The following is a 22,503-nucleotide window of genomic DNA, read 5'->3' on the forward strand; positions in this document are numbered from 1 at the left end:
ATACTGATGATGAGATGAAGTTTGACTTGCTGAATTGTCTTTATTTTCTTTTGCTAGCTTGGCCATTTTTTCTTCATGTTCTTTTAATTTTATTTCATGCTGGCGTTCTTTTTCTTTCTCTAAGTTTTCTTGTTCTTTCTCTCTCAGTCTTCTTTCATGTAGCCTTTCTTCCCGTTGCTTGTCTTTTTCTACTCTAATTCTATCTATTTCAATTTTAATGAATGCAGCTCTATCATCTTCTTTTAACTTTAGTTTATCCACTATCTCTATTAGTTTTTCATACTCAGCCATTTTCAAAGATTCAAATTAGTAATATAGTTTATTAATAGATATGTGTACACAAAAAGGTAGTTGTAAATGAATATTGTACAATAAATACTTATTATTGCTCAAATAGTAATTACAGGTAATAGTAGATATATATTTTGTGCGAAACAATTGAGGTTATGAGGTATCTTAAGTTATTCTTGGTACTTTGTCTAGTTCGTAATGTAATACTTTACTGATCAATTATGTGATTATGTATTTTTAGTATCTCCACTTGCAATGTAAAAATTTATTGCAACAAGTAATTCACAATTATGTGAGCCTTATTAGTCTGATAAATAGTGATCAATGTATCAATAGTATCAAAATAGTTCAATGTGCTCAAAGTATATATTATATACAATCAATCTTGTCACAATCTCAAATCAAAATATATCACATAGTGTATCAAGTGTGTAGTGTAGTGTTGATAATAATAAAAAATAGGTTGAAATAAGAAGTAAAATAAATATATATATTAATAAGAAATTAATTAGACAAACATAAATACACTATAGATACTAAACAGTCTGCTTTAAAGAGACATTACAAGATAGTAGAAATAGTAGACAAAAGAATTACAATGAGAAATAACAATGACGCAAAAGAAAATTCAACAAATGTAAACAAGACAATATCAATACAAGAGTTTAACAATATGATAGATACTTGACAAATACAAACTTAACTAATACAGCTATACGATCAAGTATTTACTTTATCTAAAGAGTCCCTACCAATACCTGGATGCTTACTTGAAAAAAAATATAAATGCTCAGACTCTATAGATAATTAAATTTAGTCCCTAAAGTCAAATGTATATATATATACAAATGTAAAAAAATTGTGGTGTAGTTCAAGAGAACTAATCAATACTGATAATACTAAGGGTAATTAAAGTTACTTCCCTTAAATATTCACTTGATGCTTGACTTGTACATAAAGTTCCGGTGATGCTCCACATAAATTATGTCCACAGTACAGTTCATAAGTAATCCACTTGCTAAATCCGCAGCAGAACGGTACAGTTCATAAGTAATTCACTTGCTAAATCCACAGCACAATGGTACAGTTCATAAGTAATCCACTTGTTAAATCCACAGTACAATGTTCCAGTTCATAAGTAATCCACTTGTTAAATCCACAGTAGAATAGTACAGTTCATAAGTAATCCAATAAATACTTCAGATGTTTGACAGGTAATCCATTTTCATACAGTTGCTGAAACAAATATAAATAACTAAAAATGACCATAGGTAGTGACGACAAGAGAGGTCTAAGAGTGAGAGCGCTCTCTTATTAACTGTGCTGTTAGACAGCGACAATAGGAGTGTGTCATTAGAATTATGACGAGCACTCGATGTAGATGATTCTTGAATATGTCAGCTACTTCGACTGACCATATATCAGCTGTCTTCAAACGATGACTTGAATGACTTGTAGTACTAGATTTTCACCCACACCGGTTGTAGTATCACGGTTGTCTAGTTTCACCCACACAGGCTGTAGTATCCAGGTTGTCTCAGCATATCATGTTTGATCTCTTTCGCTTAGGATGTTAAAGTGACTTTGAACAATGCTGTGCTCCTAAAGCTATCTCAACTGGTGTACAAAAAAAATACAACCACATAAATCAGGCTTCCAGATAAATGACACTTAGGACAGTAGTCAACTGGAAAAGCTGAAAATACAGCTCAGACAGGAACAGTTCAAATTGTTCAGTTCATCACAGATGAAAAAATAGCTTGCTAATGGTAACTGTGTCATGGCAGGTCAACATGACATGTAGTAGTAGATCTACATACCAAGTGTGTAGTCAAAAAATTTAATAAATTCTGGATTAGTTGCAATTCATGTAAAGTTCAATCTTGAAGTACAAGTTAAAATAGTAGGCACAGTTAACTTTCAATTTCAGCTCTGTTTTCTGTTAGAGTTAGAGTGTTAGACTAGCTGAAGATAATAATAATGAATAATGTCACTCTTGGATCACGTGAATCTCACTTGAAAAATTGTGTGCTGGTCTCAATAAATGTAGATCTAGGTCATCTCTATAATGTTGAATGTGTCGCTGAACGACCAAATGAGAAAAATAGTAGAGTCTATAATAATCAGGTTTTAGCTTTCTTGCTCGTTGAGTGGCGTCATGATTTGTGTAAACAAATATTTTTTAGAGTTACTTCTGACACCATTAAATGTCACTGGGTTATTTTATATAGTATTGAATGTGGCTGTGGTTATCAATGTAGGCGTGGTGGTGACATTGGGTTCTTGTTACAAATCACTGAATAATGAAATGACGCTGGGTGTAGCAGATACAATAAGTTTAATATAACACCACATAGTGAATACACCATACAATTCGACCCAGGAATGGTCAGTATTAATCCAACAGTAATATACGAATATCACAACTTAGTACTTATTCTATAACCAACTACTTTAAACATCTAACTCTACTGCTTATATCTTAAGTGACTCAATACAAGTGCTTGCTACAAGATCTCTATGTGGACTGACTGCCTTTAACTCTCTGGTTCACCTAAGGTCAAAAGTGTTCACCTTAGTGCAACATGGGTTGTGAATAAGATTCACAATATGGAATTAACATACACAATACAGAATTAGGGTTTCTACTCTATGGCACCAACTTTGAGGTGGTGACACTCTCCTAACTGACGATACCAGCGTTGATTCCACCAGAGTGTGGTAAATAATTACGGAGAGAAAGAGTTAAGAATAAATTCGCTATAAATAGCAAATAAGGCTATATATAGACAAAAGCCATGGCATTGCTGATCACCGATATTCTTCTTCTTCTTTGTAATTATCATGAAAGTTGAGTCGTAGTCTCTTAGAACACTAGGCCTAAGCGTGACCTCCGTGACCCGTATCACGTTGGCTGTGGCCTATGAGAACTCCCCTTCACTGGCCTGTCTGTTCATCCAAGCAGATGTAAATTTGTTACATCTCTATCACCGGTGGCCCGTGGCAAACTCCCACGTATTTCTTTTCTATACCACATTAGCCGTGTAGGTGTCCGCCATACATAGTATATTACATACTCTAAAATCTGTGGTTTTAGGCAGAAACTATTGTTGCCACTTAATAGAACCAGGAATTAAAAGAAAAGATTTCTAACCTTTAGCCATTTCAACGCATTATGATGAAAGTCACACGTGAATGTATCACATGCAACAAGCCTTTTCTTTGAAAGATATAAGAGAATTAGGCGTCACTTCCTGTTCAAGCATCGCACTTAAAGTTTAAAAGTAAACTAGCATCTTAGTTCATAGTGCATGTATTACATCAGTACACACACGCTACTCATAACAACCACTTACCATCACTATAGAGCGATTAATGTTTTTGGATCACATTTCTCATTGTGAATCTAAGACTGTTAATTTATCAGCATGTTTGGTATCTGGTAGCAAGTGAAGAAATTAAAACAAAATAGTTTTCAATGCCTCTACACCCAAAGATGTAAAATGAGGATCTGCATTTCTTTTATAAAGCTTATATCAATTCATTCTGTCTGTTTGTCTGGTAAAAGGTTTGCACTTGTTTTTTTCTCCCATTTCCCATTCTCGGACCTAGTTAAAATTTTGCACAATAATTCATTGAACCTGGCAAGACATTAATCAATTTAAGAAATGAATGAATTATGTAATTAATTGTTTATGACTAATTCTTTTGTTTGATTTCGAAATAAGGGGACTAAATGTTACTTAATGAGGGATGTGGATATATGTATATATGGATTTAGTCCCATTATTACGTTTTGATACGTTTAATCTCCCACTTCCCATTCTCGGATCCAGTTGAAATTTTGCAGATTCATCCATAGTCGATAACAATGTAAGAATCCAAAAATTAGCTAATCATTTAGTACCAAACAATTAATTATTTTTTTTATATAGCAGAGAGGGAGCTAAACCCTGTAATTTTCAGACAAATTTTCTATTTCTTGTTTCGTTAATTGTTTTGTTTCTTTCATAGGTCGGTGACCTGAAGAGGGAGAACAAACTCTGGAACAGCGACCACCTGTTTCTCCGAGAGCACCTCCTGATCCCCCTCACGGCCGAGAACGAGAACGCCCTCGACGTAGACAACGACACCATCGTGGTTTACAACGGCACCACTGTCGTGAAGGCGTCCACCTCCTCCCCGTCCGCGTCTCAACCACACCTCCCCAACGGGAGCTCGAACTCAGATTCTCTTCCCTCCTCCTCGTCGTCTCGCTCGGCGTCCAAGAAGTCTTCCAGGTCGCAGTCCAACGGCAGTGACCCGGACGCCATCGAAAGCGCGGCGGAGCCCAAGACCAACGCCAGCGAGTTCTTCAACAAGTACGACAACAGTATAGCCAGGCTGAAGGGCGACGTGGCCAAGCTGGGGAAGAACGCAGCGTAAGAAGTCATTCACATTTCACCACGTGTTTTAGCATTAACCCTTTCCTCTCTGTTTTGTTTCGTTTCATTTGGTTCAGCTTTTTAAAATTTTCCTTTCAAATGAAATACTTCTGAAATGTATAGGATTAAAGTAAATTAAAGACCATAGTCATTATTACATTAATTAATGAGCATTTTTAATAGTGTAGATTTAGATCTAATTGAGTTCTCGTTTTAATTTTATTTCGATGTGCCTATTTTTGTTTAAGTTTAGTTATAATAGATGCATTTAGTTCAGTATTTTAATGTTTTATGCTATGGAAACTCACTTAGATTATAATTTAGTTCCGTATTATTCTGTTTTGTTATTGAAGCCTAATTTTTTTACTTCTAAACTTTGGGGCAAACTGATGGAACAATCTTTCCTCCCCCCCCCCTTTTGTTTAAACTGGTTATGTTGTGTGTACCGCATCAAATATTTGCTCCTTTGGTGTGACGCTTTCAATGCCTTTCGTCTCTAATTAATAGGCTACTCCTAACTGTTTGCTGTCTTGATTTCATTACATGTTGATTTCATGTCACAATATCATTAAGGATCCGCCATAGTTCTAGAATGATATAATTATGGTGTGGCGTATGCGTATGCCTGACACATGGAGTCATGAAGGATTTTAAAAGAAAATGGTGTTTTCTGTGTATCCCGCGTACAACAGTGTTGCCCAAACTTGTGACCTATGTGTATCTCTTTTATAATTTTTGTAATGCTGAGTACCCCTCGCCCCCCCCCCCCAATCTCCCACTACATTTTAATTTTATTAACAGAACATAGTAATTGGGTAGTCAAAAGCAAATCAGCATAGTTGATGAGATGCAATGTGTACCCCCTCCAAAGTCTTAGCGTACCCACAGGGTACGCGTACCCCACTTTGGGAAACTTTGGTGTACAAGATACCGATGAATTTTATTATTTTTTTTCTGCACTGCAGAATTCGAAGTCCAAGCTTGCAAATCTAGCAGAAAGTAATATTGATTAAGTTTGCGAGAGCTATCTTCCATTGCGCTTGACATTGTTTCTTTATTCACAAATCTTCTCTCCGTCATTTTTTTTCTTTTTCTTTTAAGTTCTTTTTTTTAATCGGTCATGCCGATTCTCCTCATCGCTTTCTCTTCATTTTCCTTCTCCGTGTATTTCAGTGCTTAAAGAACGCCATCATTGGTTCATAATTTGTTTTTTTTTATGCTGTAGTCCTCGATAGGTATTTAGGCTACGTTTTTTTTTTTCGGTGCAGCTTTGTTGTTCCTAATTCTATGCCCTAGTATAGCCAAGGCTTTTCTATCTTGTCGTCACATATGTGTCACGTGTTAGCCTGACGTGCTGTACAAATGTATTCTGTCAAAGAGTAAACTTACAGTTGCCCTTACGTAAAGGCAGTTTTCAATTTCAAAACATGCTGTTTTCAGGGATTATTCTAGACCAGAGTTTCCCGAACTGTGTTCCGCGGAGCCTTAGTACTCCGCGAAGCCTGAACAGGTGTTCCACGAACTACTGGAATAATGAACTAGTGAAATAATGTCTCTTAAAAAAATAATTAGTAAAGTGTTCCGCTAAAAACTCAGAATGTGCGAAGTGTTCCGTTAAGGAAAAAGTTTGGGAAAAATTTGTTCTAGACTTAATTCAATGATAAGATTTTCCTGTACTTCAAGGTGTAATAGAGATTTTATTCATATAAGAGTATTACTGTTAAATGTAACTATCCGCTTTCCAAGTAAGACAAGAGATGACAATAACGAAACGTCAAGTGATCACGTTGAGTCCAAGTGGATAGAGCTTGTGCGTGCATCTATGTTTTTCCAAAGCATATATCAGCTCTCTCCTGTCTGTCCGTACCACCCTTGTACACGTCATTTCTCTCCCATTTCAACGAATTCCCATTCTCGGATCAAGTTGAAACTTGGCATAGTTATTCATTGTCGATGACAGCAGATGAATCAATCAAAAAATTAACCAATTAATCAGTTAATTAGTGCTAATTAAATACTTTTAATATAAAAAGTGTTATAATTCTTGCAGTATTGAGATATGACCATATATTAGCGGCCCTTTCTTTTAAATTTTAACTCTATATTTTGTTTTAATATTGTTTTTATTTCGTGGACTCTTAGTTTGCGTGCTGCGATTTGGTTGGGATTAAAGATGATTTTTTTTTCGCTCTAAACAGACTTTAACATTCTTAAGATTGCTTGAATTGCCTTAAGTATAATCTGAGTTGGAAGCCAATATAGGATTTCCTGGTGATATCAACATACATTTTACTTTTTTTTTGGAGGGTCAATTTACAAATGTTGTTTTTATCACACGCTTTTATTTATTTTATTTTTTTTACCAGCTTTTGAAAACCATTTTTTATATATATACATTTTACGGCATGACCTTTTGTTTGTTTTAAAATAAATAAATAATGTTGTTCAAATGTGTCCAGATTTCCAGAGTGTTTCTTAGCAGTTGACAGACTGTGCCTTAATTTATTGCGACATTAATTTAGGATCGGATCTCAATCGTAGATGTCCCGCTAGATTTCGTCATTGCCATTGCCTTGGCTTTCAAACGGAGGGGTCTTGGGTTCGAATCTTGTTGAAGGTTGGGATTTAATTTTTTTAAATTTGTGTATGCCGTGTCCCCCCCCCCCCTCCAATTTTAATGGCTACCTGACATTCGAAGAGATTGGTAAAGGTCGTTGTGCTAGACATTTGATACCATCGTTAACAGTAGGCCATAGAAACAGATGACCTTTACATCGTCTGTCCTATAGGTCGCGAAATCTGAAAGGGATACTTTACTTTATTTACTTACTTGCGTCTATGAGCCATTATCATTATATTATTATATCAACTGCATATGTGTGTTTGGGGCCGGGAGTAGCCTAAAAGCCGGGATTTCCTTGATAGCTTGTAGTATGACCCATCTGTGATCTACATATTTTGCCGCACTTAACGAAGAAGAATCTGTTGTGGGCAGAAAGTCGACTTTGTTTTTTTTTTCTCTTTTTTTTTTAATGTTATCTGCGTCGGACCGAGACCAATCGTTATAAAAGGCCTAAAACTGGCCTGCAACGTCACAACTTGTGGGTAGCTTACACCACTGGCTTTTTGCCACGTCACAGATGTGTACGGCGTGGCAACGAGCTATTGGTCTAAACTGCCTACAGGTTGTAACGCTGCAGGTCAGTGTTGATGCCTTCTATATTCGAATGTTCTCGGTCGGACGGTATTGAAAGAATCTAATGGGTATTGCTTCGCGCCGTTTTAAGGAAGTCGAGAATATTTTTCACCACCTTTGTTTGTGTCCTCAATGTACGCTAAGCCAATGTGGTTCACGGTATCTGGCACCTCCTTCGAAAATAAAAAGCGACTATTTGTTTTGAGTTAAAATATAGAGGGAGAGAAAGAAAAGGGTGGGGGGAGGAGCAGGGTGTATTAAGTGGTGAATGTTTAAGTGTGTATTCACGTAATTGAAATTACCTGGCTGTCCTGGTTGTATTGTATGTGATTATGAAAAGCTTGTTCGGATCCTTTTCATTGTGGTTTGAGTTTTTTACAAGTTTATGTAGTGAGATGAATTGTCGAATCTCGGTCTTTAGAAAAATTATGTTACAAAACTTGATGGAACAGCCTGGCCTAGCTTGTTCAAAGGATGATTTATGCTTAGAAGTCTTTGTGATTAGAAAACAACGAAGTCCTTGTAGAGCTAGCCTATTCACACGCACAAGATTTTGACGCAGTCAGCGGATTCACGCGATGATTATTGTAGTCACCTGCTAGTCTCGTGGAGAATGGCAAGGGAGACAATCGGCCTTTCTAGCAATTTAAAAAATCAACCTCAAGTTATCGTCCTTTATACTTCAAAGTTTAAAAGTGCGTGTTTTGGGGGAGAGGGATGACGTAATATATAATGTCGCATAAAATGCTGCCTTAAAATTTTAGCCATGGATGAAATTATTTAGTCAAACTTTCATCTTTAGCAGACATAACAATTAGCCATATATCACAGGCCTAACTTAATAACGTCGGTGTATATTTTCTATATATTTCATCCTGCGCATGATTCAAGTATTTTTTATTTGTGTGTCTATGTAGGCATGTATGTGTGCTTCTGTCCTAAGCAATACAAATAAATATATTGCACATAAGAGCATCACATTCATTGGTAGGCTTAGCATTAGCTAGCGTTGCAAACCGGCGATATTTAAAGTAGGCTAGAGGCTGTTTTTTTTTATTGAACACATTTACTTTCAGCCCAAACACATTCTGTTGTATCCGTCGCTCTGACCTAATCTCTTGAAGAGACGAAGAGGAACATCCACGTGTATTTTCTAGTTGCAAATTAAAAGTTGAATATAAAAGTAGAAATTAACATTGAAGTTATGTGTAAGCTACACAAGGTGTTCTATGCTGAATATGGAAGTGTTAAGAACAGGAGGGACAAAAACTGGAATGGGGCGGTGGGTGTAAAACATTTACGAGTTTTATTTTTGGTGTTATTGGACATTAAATGGTTAGATAAATAGCCAATATAATAATCTCAGCGTATGCGTAATCCAAACCATACAATTACATTGTTTTGTTATTTCCTGGAATCGTTCACGGATCTAGTGTCAACCTAAAACAAATTTCCGTGTTCTAAAAATAGAGCAGTCCCCCCTCCCCTCGGTTTGCTACTAGTAATATTGCTGAGTGCTAGTGTCGCTGTATTGATCTCGTACGTGATTTTAAGCAGCTGGCTTTCAATTTAATGTTGACTCTGCCGTCTTTGCGACATTACTCCAAAGGGGGGCCTTAGCAGTTCGCTGGGTCCTAGGCGAGTGTTATGTTAGGGCCATGAATGTTTGTACGATGAGCTGACGGTGACAAAACTTGTCTTTATGGGGGGGCCCCATAAGGCGCCACTCCTGGGGAGTTGGTCCATTCACAACCCCTAAGGCCGCCTCTGAATTACATATAGGCCTACTCTTAGTATATATATATTATAATATACGATATATCGGATATACGTCTGGAATTTCCCCCATTCACCCTTTTACGTTCGTTGTACTAACTGCATAGGTCTAGTAATTGACATGAAGAAGAGCTACCAACAAACTAAAAAATCTATATATATTCAAATATACTGATAGTAGGTTGTAGATCATGGGTTTACAAAAAGTAGAGCTATCCCTTTTTTGATCCATCATTATCATCTATGTAGTCTAGATCTAGACTATGTAGCATACTATGATACTTAGTTTCACTTAACCCTAGATCAGATGCCAAATCTAAATCTAGTTTTGCAGTGAGTGTGACACTGGAAGTTACTAAATCAAAATAATTTAGACCTAGATCTTCTTACTTTTAACCTACTAATTAAGATGCCATCCAATTTCACAAAGCTTTACTTTCTCATCTTCTCTTTCTGTCAATCTTATCAGACAAATAGGTACAAATTTTATTTATTTTGATTCTATGATTTTCCAAGCTGGAGAGAAACCTATTGCATTTGGAAAGGATACATGTGTTTGTCCTAGCAGAAGGGATAATAATTTTTTTTTTTACTATGTCAAATAGAGTTTGTATGTGTGATATTTGCAGTTAAATATTCTGGCATAAAAATGTCTCAGTTTAGTGCTACTATAGTTGAAAAGAAAAATTTGTTTGTATGACTCCACATATTTTTCTCATTTAAAGAGAAAAAAAAACAACTCATGTGGCACACTTAATTCCTTGAGACTACTTACAGTGATGGGAATTTTACAAAAATGTTTGTAATTTGGAAAATTTCGTCTGCTTTATTTATTTCAGACAAAATGTCAATTTTTTTCCCCCTAATATTTCTCTGACAAAAACTCATGTAATGTAACTAATTTGTAACAATTTTCAAAAGAAATAGTAAATATAATCAATTTCTACTTGATTTAAATAAAGTTACACAACTTCTTATTTAGGTCCCTGTGACATGGTCGTTCACAAGCAAAAGTGTAGAAAATTTCCTAAAATTTTTGTTACAAAGTCTGTTCCCATCACTGTTCTTATCATGTCAGTCTAATCACATCTAATTTAGCACTCTTAATTCCTTCAGATAACTTGTCATGTCAATCTAATCACAACTGATGTAGGAAACTTAATTCCTTGAGACTATTTGTCATGTCAGTCTGATCAAAACTATACTGTTTTTATGAAACCAATTTGTATGTGTGACCAACTAATTGTTGAATGTCCTAACAGTGCAGGCAAAAGCATGGCCTCAGAAATCCGAGTCAGTGTTTCCTCCAGCATTTCTTCTCGATCATCGACATCTTCCTACCATATGGTCAATGACGAGATAGAGTTTGTGGAGAGTGAGACTTGCTGCTAGTACCAGCACACAGGGACACACAGAACAAGATAGCAGTTTATTATTTTACCTGTAAGATCAGCTGACGATGGGCATAAAGAAACCTAACATCAGGCTCACCCTCGTCTCTTTCCTAAATGGATGTTTGTTTGTCTTGCTTGCATTCAATTATTTTACTCCAGATTTGGTAACCCTATGCATCCATGTATTTGAGCATATGCATTTCTAGAATAATCCTAAATAGCTCTATCCTTGAAGTAACATTTAATGTTTCAGTATTCTATTCAGTTTTTCATAATATTTGGATTTGACATAACAATGTATAGAAGGTGTTTTAATTTTTTTACAAATGGTTTTGCATGTAATTTCAACAAGCTTTTGTTAAAAAATTAATGACATGGAATAGTGGTATAAATAAGAGAGTTTATTGGTAAATTTGTTCAAAATCAATGCATACTTAAAAGTTTTCTTTTTAAATCTATAGACATGCATTAAAAATCTAGAGATACCCTTTCCTAATCTTCAAATTTTTAAAATATACACCCAAGAGTTTTATATAATTAGCATTCACTCAGTAAGATTTAAATTATGTTTAAAATACACTCACTTTGTATATATTGTTATATTAAACAATTTTTTTTAAATTATGAAGCCTGTCAATTTCTCTCACACAAAAGTATATAAGACTTTGCCTCAACTCTAAAGGAAAACCTCTTTCTTTAAAAATGATTTTAAGCATGACATCACAATAAAATTCCATTAAAAAAAGTTGAAAAGAATAAGTTTTAAACAAAGTTTCCACTTTCAAAACCAAAGACAATCTTTTTTTTTGTTTTTATTTCTAGGAAATGCTTTTAGTTTAGTTTCCAGTTCAAACTAACCACTCATTGCCTTTCTGTTAGTGCTAGTTTATCTAGTAAGCTGTACTCATTTCAACCCTTATATCATTCTATACAATTGTTCTTTTTGTTTGAAGTAACAAGAGAAGAACTGCACTGACATTGTTAAAAATACTTTTTTGACATGTAATTCTAAAAGCATACAACAAGAGTATCAACATAAATAATTCTTTAGAATACAAGTCAACATTATTATAAATCTTTATGATTGTTATTTCATTCCAGTTAGCCTTTTTAAAATTTATAAATTAGTTTAAGGCGTCCAGTAATTTATACAAGGTTCCCACAACTTTTTGTTCATCTTTTAAAAATAAGCATATGCTTATAAATTTATGACATTTGTGAGATAATAGAATGCTAACCTTCAAGTGTAGACCAACATTTTCCTTATTATGCTTAAAATATATGGACTCAGAGAATTGAGTTTTTGTCAATCATGTGCTTTTCTATTTTGAAACACATTATAAATTTAATTAGATTTGCAATTAAAATTATTTTTTTAGTGTATTTTTGATACCACATATACAAGTCCCTTTTCAACTTCAACTTGATTCACTTGACAATCCAAATTTCAGTTTATTGACAAAAAGCATTCTCTTTTGAAATAAAAACTGATTTATCCAAAATCTAATTTTTGGTATTATTAATATTAAATTTTTAAATGTACTCATACTCAAAAATATAGCTACTCACATAAAAAATGTGATACAAATAGTTGAGAAATATAACATTATACATTTTAGAAATGAAATATAGCTATATAATGTAATAACTGCCCCAGGGAAATGAAATTTGATTTTTTTTTTCCAAAAGCTTTAGCTTGATAAAAGGTGTTAGAAGCTTATGTAATTTTATATATTTTTTTATTTAATAATAATAAATTTAATAAATAATAATTTGTGGAAAAAAAATGCATTGGTAATGGTAACAATATTTAATTTTGACATCATATAAATAATGATATTAAATACAAAATAAGAATCAGTTAAATGTTATCTCGCTAATATCTCAAATGAGCTTTACTGACTTGTATATCTTTTTGTGGGTTGACATCTTATATTGTCATTTTATACATGAAAATAAATTATATATGTAGTATTAGTATATTAATATATCTTACTTTTAAAACTAACAGAAAAAAATATATTTATTTTTCTTTTGCACTTTGTCACCTTCCAGTAGACCCGTGTACAATCCAAATCATTGCATTTTTGTAATGTTTTAGGAATGTGTCCGTTGTTCAACTCTTGTGTTGGTCAGTCTGTGGAATAAGTTTGTTCCAGCAGTTAATATATTTAGAAATTAGTAATACAAGTTTTTACTGATATTTTTTAATGCTTTTTTTCAAAGTAATTTTTCATATTTAAAAAAAAAAAATCATTTTCATTTACCCAAAATTATTGCTTAAATTTTCAATTATTGAAGAAATGTTTCAACATTTTAGACCAATGAATAATATATGTTTCTAATGGTAGCCCTACTATGCTTTGCATCTCTCATTTGTATTGAGGTAAAATTATAAGGTCAAGAATTTCTTTTTCAGCTAACATGATTTTTTTTTTGTTGGTGGTGTATTTTAAACATCTTTATTGAAATAAAAGCATGTATGTTATAGTGAAATTTTCTCAATATAACATTATTTTTTACTGACTGGTGTAATGGGTTTTATATATACCCGGGTATTTATTTGGAGCGGGGGCAAGGAAAATAAAAAGATTTAATAAAAATTTATTTTTTCAAGATTATTTGATTTGACATGAAATTATGTCTGATATATATATATAGAGAGATATATAGGCTGAGCATATATTATTTAATAAAACTTTATTTATATGAAATAGTTAAAAAAACACATTGAAAATCTATTTTGTATATCTAGAATGTAGAATATATATAATAATTGTAATAAACAAAATCAGAACATTTGGTTTCTTTTTTATTGACAGAAATTTGAATGGAATCATTGATGCCAATCCTCTGGCGCTCCCACCTCGCAAGAGCTCATCATCATCATCCCGTAGGGGAAGCAACTCTTCCACTAGTTCTGCAAGCGAAAGGAGAGGGCGTTTCTTATCTGAGGAAGATGTCAACAGTTCCCCAGTCCTGATGATCCGATCACGAACAAATAATAAGCAGGTCAAGACGGCTATTGAAAATTTGGAGCAGGTTAACGATGACATATTTGAATTGTGATGCTGCCCTTAAGAGCTAGGAAACATAAACTTTCTTTTTTTTTGGCATTTGTTTTTAAATTATAAAGCAAAAATGATTTTGTTTTGTTTCATAGAACTTCTTCCAGAGCAGAAATATTAAGATACATGTTTTCACATTATATTGCTGGATTGAATAGTAGATCACTTTTACAACACTTTTACAACATATGATGTTGACCACAGAGTTATAGAGATGTAGGCAAATTAAGTTTGGTTAGTTCCATCATCTTAAATTTGGTAAGAACTAATCTTAATTTTAAGTACCGGTATAGTAAAGTTAGATATTAACTTTTGGCAGTTGCTAGTATATTATGGGTCTCACTGATGCATCTAAATAAAAAAACACTTATTTCTACTACGAATAACCTTTTGTACAGTATTTTTATCCAAATATTTCACAATGTAAAATGATATAGAAAACTATCAAAATCTTCATTATTCTGCTTCTAGCTTGAACTCTACTTTAATGACTTCTTTATCATGTCATGAGACATTATTAATACTGCATGTCCATTTGGATATTTTTTAAAAATTTATATGTGAAATGTCTGAAAAAGCCAAATAAAAAAAAATCTAGTGTATCCCTGCACCCCCCTTTTCCCCAATGTTTTCAAACTATTCCATAATATTGGTTGTGATACTAGAATCACATCTAGTTCATCTTGTAATATCCATTTTTGTATTTCTGCTGTTTCAATGGGCCAGTAATTGATTAGGCTTTTTGTAAAAAAAAAAAATTTGCTTGCATGTTACTAATCCTTTATTAAATAAATGATGTTTGGATTATTTGAAAATTTATTGAAAAATACCGTAGTTATTAAAATTTTGTTATAAAATTTGTTATTATTTTTTTGCATTCGATTTTTTCACATAAACTTTTAGTTAATCAGAGACTCTCAAAATTGAAATGTAAGGAGTCATAATTAGGATTATGAAGTAAATAGAAATAACATTAGTTCAGTGTTTAAAAATTTAATTGAAGCTACTGTTATATCCTAGTCAATATCAATTCACCAAAAAATGTTACTTGGAAACTATTGAATTCAAATTTCAAACTGAAAAAAAAACAACAATAAAAGAATTAATTTTAATTAACTTTATTAAGAAAATAAAGTGAAAGCTTCATAGAAAACATTAAGCAAGGATGGTTTATTGATCTTGACTGCTGCTTTACTGGAATATTTAAACATTTCAACTGAAATTTGAATCATATTATTGCTTAGCCACTAGAGGAGGCAACAATAAATTTGTGTAGAGTTGACCCAATGGCTCAAAGTGGATTGGGTGAAATAGATCTTTCTGTCTTTACCTTCATCAGCTGATTAATAACAATGAGACTTGTGTAAACTATCTTGTCAACTCTCCCAATGTGTTAGCCTTGTGTGGGCCATTGAAATCTTCGAAGTTCCCTACATTAGCATGTATATTTCTGAAATGTCTCTTGAGTTCAATGTAAATTCCATTCTGCAAGCGTTTTTATTTGGTATGCTAAATCAGACAATCAGTTATCTTATGTTTAGAAATGTGCAATTTGTATTAGTACCCCATAGTAAGATGGTTTATTGATCTATACGTAGGCTAATTTTTGCTTTATTTAAACAATTCAACTGAAATTTGAATCATATTGTGCTGAGCCACTGAGGAGGCAACAATAAATTCATGTAAAAATGGCTGTGAACCAAACTACTGTAAATTATATTGTACATATGTATCTTTCTTTTTGTCTGATTCATCATTCAGTCATAATCCTGTTGGTATACCTAGCTATTTAGACCTGTTACGAATTAATCCTGAAACTAAAATGATCTAAGTGGACTTTTATTTTACACTGATATGAAAATTATTTAAAATTTAATTAAAAAATGGTTTTGAAACTCATTTGGCTTACACTAGAGGGCATGAGAATGTCATAAAATCTATTATTTTGTATATCATAGAAAGTAGAACAATCTAGTAATACTTATTTGTAACACACTTTTGTCTTTGGATATTGAAAAGCTCAAAATGGTCGCAGCTGTAAATTAATGTAGTTGGCTGGATTAATTATTGATACATTAAAATTAATTGTTTTTTTCTTATAGGTATGCATAAACTTACAAACAAAATAATCTGTTTTTACAGTTATGTTTTTAGGGTTAAGCTGATTACAATTGTTATTTCAAAGTTTTCTATACTGTACTTGCATAAAAAAAAGTGTTTTTCTTGATTTATACAAGTATTCACCATTAATCATCATGATAATTTGACTTACAGAATGTATTGATGATAACAAAATCTTAATGTTTCATCATGTATCATGATTTGAAACATTTTTACAAAGCTTATATCAACTCACTCTGTCTGTCTGGCCAAAAGTTTGTACATGTTATTTCTCAAACACTCAATCTTGGATCAGGCTGAAATTTTGCAAAATAATTTATTTTACCTGACAACACAAGAATCAATGTAAAATAAATGAACCAATTAGTTAATTAACTATTGGTATTATTATTATTTTTTCAGTATCTCAAACAAGGAAAATAATTTCTACTTGACTGAAGTGGTTGTATAATCTGAATTAGTCCCCTTTTTAGATTGTCGTATGAGACTTAGTGAACACAAACATGAACTAGAAACAATAGATAACTATCTTCCATGTTCATAGACTCTTCATTAATAGAGTTGTTACCGTGTTGGCTTGCGAAGGTATGAGAAGGCTTTAGCCCACAAGTTTGAATTCAGGTCGTTCCCTTTTATTTTTTAAAAATACATTTAAATGTGATCACCCAGATACCTTGTTCTTTCTCCCCCTCCCCTTTCCAATTGGTCCAGACTGAGAAAGCTAAAAGCATGAAATTGCGCTAAAAAAAAATTGATAAAAAAATATTTCTAATCACACAGATTTATTATTGTAAGTCTTGATCTGTTACAAATTTAATTACATGACTGATCCAAATAACTGATACACTAAATATAATTTTTTTTTTCGTATTTGCTTGTTTTAAATGGGTTTAGGCATATAGTGGAATTTATTTATATTTTTTTATGCTAATTTTTTTTAGGTATCTTTGTTAAATAGTTCACGTTCTTTGTATGAAACACTGAAATAATGTTAAGAAGTTTTAAGTAGCATTTTATTAATACAACATTTTGATTTTTTTTTAATGGCTGTATAATTTAGTAATAGATATACATAATTTAGTAATAGATATACATCTTTGTCTCATGGCTATTCTTAAATTATTTTGGCCTTACTAATGTGCAAGATACCTCCAAGCAAGCAAAATTACTTTTCATCTATGAAGCATTTTGTTTTCAGCTGAGACACATTATTGTTTTGATGCACTCAACATTTCTCATCAATTTTAAGTACCATGTTTGTCTTGAGTCATCCCAACATCATCAGTGTCCTGATGCGCATGATCAACACTTTTCTGTTTTCAATCAGTTTTCTTACTTTGACTCTCACAAAGGGTATATTACTCATTGGTTTACATTCAAAACTAGTCTATCCTTCTGCTCTGCAATCTTAGGAATGTGGCAAATTTAATAGGATTTGTTCAGTTCAGAGATCATTGGTATATAATGACATCTTGATTTAATCCTAAGGATCGCACGAATATTAAAATGTTCATTACAAAGAGACCTGCTGACCTCAGAAATCTGACTTCTTTCGATGTTTGGTGGAAGCAAAATTAAATGATGAAATATTTAATATAAATATTTTTCTTTTATCAGTTATGTGTATTTGAGTATGTCGAATCAAGGATTAGAATAATAGCTTTTATTATCCCTCTGGTTTATTATCCACTGCTGCATATTGGTGCATAATGTTGTGAAATTTAAAATGAAGTCTGTTCAAGATAAATATTTCATGTCCTTTAGCCAAATTTAAATTATTTTTTATATACTTTGAAAAATATGAAGGTCAAACTAGAATTTTCCCAGTGTGGCCAACTAGCTTGGAGACGAAAGGCCCAGGAGAGATCTGAATGGAAGGATGTGTTAAGCAGGCCAGAGCCCTCCATGGGCTGTAGCGCCACTGGGATGGATGGATGGCCAACTAGCTAGTAATTCTTTTCTGAAAGATATACATCAATTGTCAAATTTCACAGAAAATCGTTTGAGCCGTTTTTGAGATCTATGTCCAGGTTCCGTTTCTGTCCATCTGTTGTTTTTTTTCCGATGAATGTGCAAGCTGAATAGAGGAATTGTACAAATATATGTGGAGAGAGTGATAGATTTTTATACAAAATGAGTAATATATGCAGTTTCAGAGCATGTGCATTTACACTAACATGTTGCTATCTTTTCTGTTTATAAATTTTTTCCCACCTTTTTTGTAGCAGACTGCATCTTAGCTAGGTATCTTAAGAAATAATAGTATGTACATAAAGCACCTTTTCTGTTGTCTCATTTATTTATAATTTTTTTTTCATGTTGAAGAACTGTGGCCCAACAAGCAACTGAAACCGAGCTAGATATTTTATGGCCTGCTTAATTAAAATTGGTTAGCACTATTTTCCTTATTTCATTTTAGCTATGAAACTAAAATGATCTAAGTGGACTATTTTTGTGTGTAAGCTATTAATTAATGAATAATTGACATTATCCTCCATTCATCCAAGTGGCATTACAACCCATGGAGGGCCCTGGCCTGCTCTAGCACATCTTTCCATTCTGATCTATCCTTTGCTTTAGTCTCTATGCCCAGACTCTTAGTTGTTATAGATTTGCCTCTACATCATCAAACCACTGTACTTTTTTAGTCTGCCTTTGGTACTGACATTATCTATCAGGACTTATCATGTAAGCCTATCTGTTTAGCCCCTTTACCATTTTTCTGTATCTTGCAATTTATGCTCTCACTCTTTATTGTTCAGCGAACCTGGTCCCTTAACAATGCAATTGGAACAGGTGTGTAATTGTGTTCTAGTCCATATACCAGTTTCTCGCAAAACCTGCTGTATGATATGCATCTATAAATATATATATATATATTAAATGTATATATTATTTATTCATCTTGTCCTAATAATTAAAGTGTATATTTTTGGCACACCTGATTGATGTACTTGTATAAGTTACCTACTTTTGTGAAATGAAGTGTACATGTTATTATGATGTTCATGTTGTTGTTTTTTATTGGAAAAACTTAAATATACTGATAATAAGCAGTTTTTTTTTCCCTTTAATGTTAGATCTAAATAGTGAACAGATTATAAATAAAAGGGTTAAAGGTATCTACAATTTTCTTTTAAGTTTCTAAAAAGGATATTCATCAAGTTAGGCAAATTATTGTAAGCTTACTTTTTTTTTTTTTGTTGACTTGCTTTGAACATTAGTCCATTTTATAACAAAAGTGTTTTTTTTAATGTGAGTAACAAGTAAAAATTTTGATTGTTGGTAATTTTGTTCTTCTCTTCTCAGAACTTAAATTCATGGTTAGATTTTTGTTTAGATCAGTGGTCATCAAAATTTCAGAATAACTTCAATGCAAAGATAAGATATTTAGAGAAGCTGAAATTCTCCACTGTATCCTCGTTGGCCAAAACATTTGTCATGTGTCATGAACCAACAGAAATAGTTGAAGTTTATCCCCTAGTTCAGATAAGTGAATGAGATTTCTTTTTGTAAGGCATTTTTTACTCAGTGCTAAACAGTTGGCACACTCTAGATAATATGACTTTTATTATTAGACTTTATTCTTTTTATACAAAAGAGGCATCATAGAACAAATGCAGTTTCATAATCAGATTTTCTTTCACATGCTTTATTTTAGCATTTACATTGTCATTACAATTTCTTTTTGCTCAATAATAGTTTCATACTGTTACTCCATTCATTTAAAAAAAAATAAGAGCATATTTTCCTCCATATGCAGAATTTATTTTTATTATTTAATTTTCTTTTTATCATTTCATAATAGAGGCTGCACATTACTGGGTTTTGGGGAGATTATTTTTTTAGAGCTCGAATCTGTATTTAGAAGAAAATCAATAAAAAAAAAATGTGTTTACTAAATTGAAAACTTTTGTAATTGTAATTGCCTCTTGTACAGGTTTTATATGTAAACATTTTTATTGGAGTTGAATGTTGGGTAATGTTGTACATAGGTTTGTCTTTTCAAGTGCTTGTTGGTGAAAATAGTTTGCAATAAATTGAATAACTGATAGGATTTGTTTTGCTTGTTATGTGTTCATTTAAAAAATTTATTAACTGCTGTCAAAAAAGTAATTTTTTTAATTAAATGCCAAAGCAGAATGGATGCATTTTTAATAACCTTTTTATTTTACTTATTTGGCACAATTTTCATTAAAAAAAAACAGCACATTACATTATGAGCTTTACATAAAGGTTTAGCTTTACAAATTTGAATAGATGTTTTTTTTGTACTGCAAAAATAAAATAATTAAATTACATTCTCTGTCTTTACAAAATATATTAAGATCAATGAAGTAAAACTTTTAAAAAGAAATAAAAAACAACAACATTACAATCACATTTTGCACGTGTTAGCCAAGCCCTTAATTTCATTTACAGCACATGAAGCTTCTTTATTTATTTTAATTTATGAAAACACCAGCTAAGCATATCCTTGAAATAAGTAATGTACATTTTTATTCACAAATTTTTTTTAGAAATAAAGTTAATTCATCTTTGAAAGTGGTTGGGGTCATTTAACAAATTGAAAGAAACAGTTGTGTGACTGGATCTAGATGGCAACAGTTTGGAAAAAGATAGTTGGATAAAAATACTTGGGAGAGGAGAATAGAAATGGAGAAACCTTAAGGTACCAACATTGGGATATAATATAAGAGACAAAAATGTCTACCTTTACTGATAATTACCTGCTTGTCAACTCTCAATGATTTTTTTGGGGTATGGTATGAATAAATTGGATTGCATTTCAAACAGTTCTTACAAAAATAATTGTGTTACATCCAGTAAAAAGCTTTTAAATTCACTTTTAATTGGTTGCAATCATTTAGGATACACATAAATGATAAGATACAGTTAGTCGTAATGTGAAACATCTGATGAAATCTATTCTAAAAATAGCTGTGTTCGTAGACATGCAAGCTGACTTTAGAAAGGCACAAGTGACAATTTTATAAAAAGGAAAAAAGGGTGTCAACCAATAGTTCAGTGAGCTAAAGGTTGATGAGAGCAGTAGTTAGAGTGTAAATAGTTGCTGTTGAAGTTTGACAATCAAAATGAGAGAAACACTCATTGCAGGAATGGTGAGAAGGTGGATTAACTGTTGTCTAGTAGTGACAGTGAGTAGATCAATTAGAGCTAATATTATACAGATCACTCAAAAGTGGATCCTTAAGTTAATCCAGCAATTGCAGTAGACGGGTTAAGGAGTTAAGTGGTTACAGTGACTAAAAAGTAGATTAAGAAAGCAACATAGGTTAAGTTCAACAACTTATTAAATAGAGATCTAGATCTATTCTAATTGAATATATAGTTCATCCTTTGTGATTCGATGATGAGCACTTTGTCATCCAGGGGGCTGAGGGCTTTGCACTGGGGTTTTGTGCCTCCTCGTGTGGCTGGAATGTTCGGCTGCACACTGGACAGGTTATTCCAGCTGGAGCTGATGTCATTGGCTTTGCTTTTCTTCTCTGGCGCTTTTCTTCTGCCAGCGCTGTTCTCTTTTCCTCAGCAATTAGTGTGCCAGTTTTCACAGTGCGACGCCATGATGCTCTGTCATGTTGAATAAAAATTTAATAAGAAAGTAAAACACTTGTCAAGAGCAGTTTCTTCAAGGTCACATGAACTTGACCATTTTGAGTGTTTGGTCCACCTGAAGACCCTCAAATTTAGTTGATTAGAGTGTGGAATCCGCCAGGAAAACCAGCAGACTTAAGTTTGAGTGACTGATTAACATTACATGACTAGGTCTAAACTCACTCTAGTGTGACACATGAAATTGCATTTCGCATTCATGTACATAAATCTAGATCTAGATAGTTATAGTCTGGATTTAAATTTAAATCTAGACTATATATCATCTTCTCTTTTGAAGTAAATTGGCTTTTAAACTGTAGTCTGTAATTTACAAGATATCATATGGCATATGCCATCATATTATTCATATGGAGTCTAAATATTTTTATTCTATTTTAAAATACTCTTACAATTATTAATTTAGATATCGTAACCGTTTCTAGATCTAGATTAGATATAGAAAATTACGACAATTACGTATAGAGCTAGTATATTTAGATCTACCCTTTCCCTAGATTGTATCAACTATATTCCTTCATTATTTCTATTATCTAGATCTAGAATAGATCTAATGACTAGTCTAGAGTCACTAGACTACATGACTACGTTAAATTATT

The 22,503-nt window shown here is 32.6% G+C and overlaps 1 protein-coding gene across 6 annotated transcripts in view; it reads left to right on the top strand.

Moving 5' to 3' along the window:
- Positions 1-20,324, top strand: part of LOC106056001 (lysM and putative peptidoglycan-binding domain-containing protein 2-like) — a 58,007-nt gene extending 37,683 nt beyond the window's left edge. For 5 of the 6 annotated variants that reach the window (XM_013212534.2, XM_056016752.1, XM_056016753.1 and 2 more), the window contains 2 exons: positions 4,306-4,712; positions 13,904-20,324. In XM_013212534.2, the coding sequence (XP_013067988.2) occupies positions 4,306-4,712; positions 13,904-14,150 (654 nt within the window). In that variant the 3' untranslated portion in view covers positions 14,151-20,324. Of the gene's footprint in view, positions 1-4,305; positions 4,713-10,949; positions 11,131-13,903 lie in introns of all 6 variants that reach the window. The other variant, XR_001215638.2, reaches the window with a different exon arrangement.
- The last annotated feature ends 2,179 nt before the right edge of the window (positions 20,325-22,503 follow it).

Source organism: Biomphalaria glabrata, chromosome 18 (assembly GCF_947242115.1).
Source record: "Biomphalaria glabrata chromosome 18, xgBioGlab47.1, whole genome shotgun sequence".
NCBI classification, from domain to species: domain Eukaryota; kingdom Metazoa; phylum Mollusca; class Gastropoda; family Planorbidae; genus Biomphalaria; species Biomphalaria glabrata.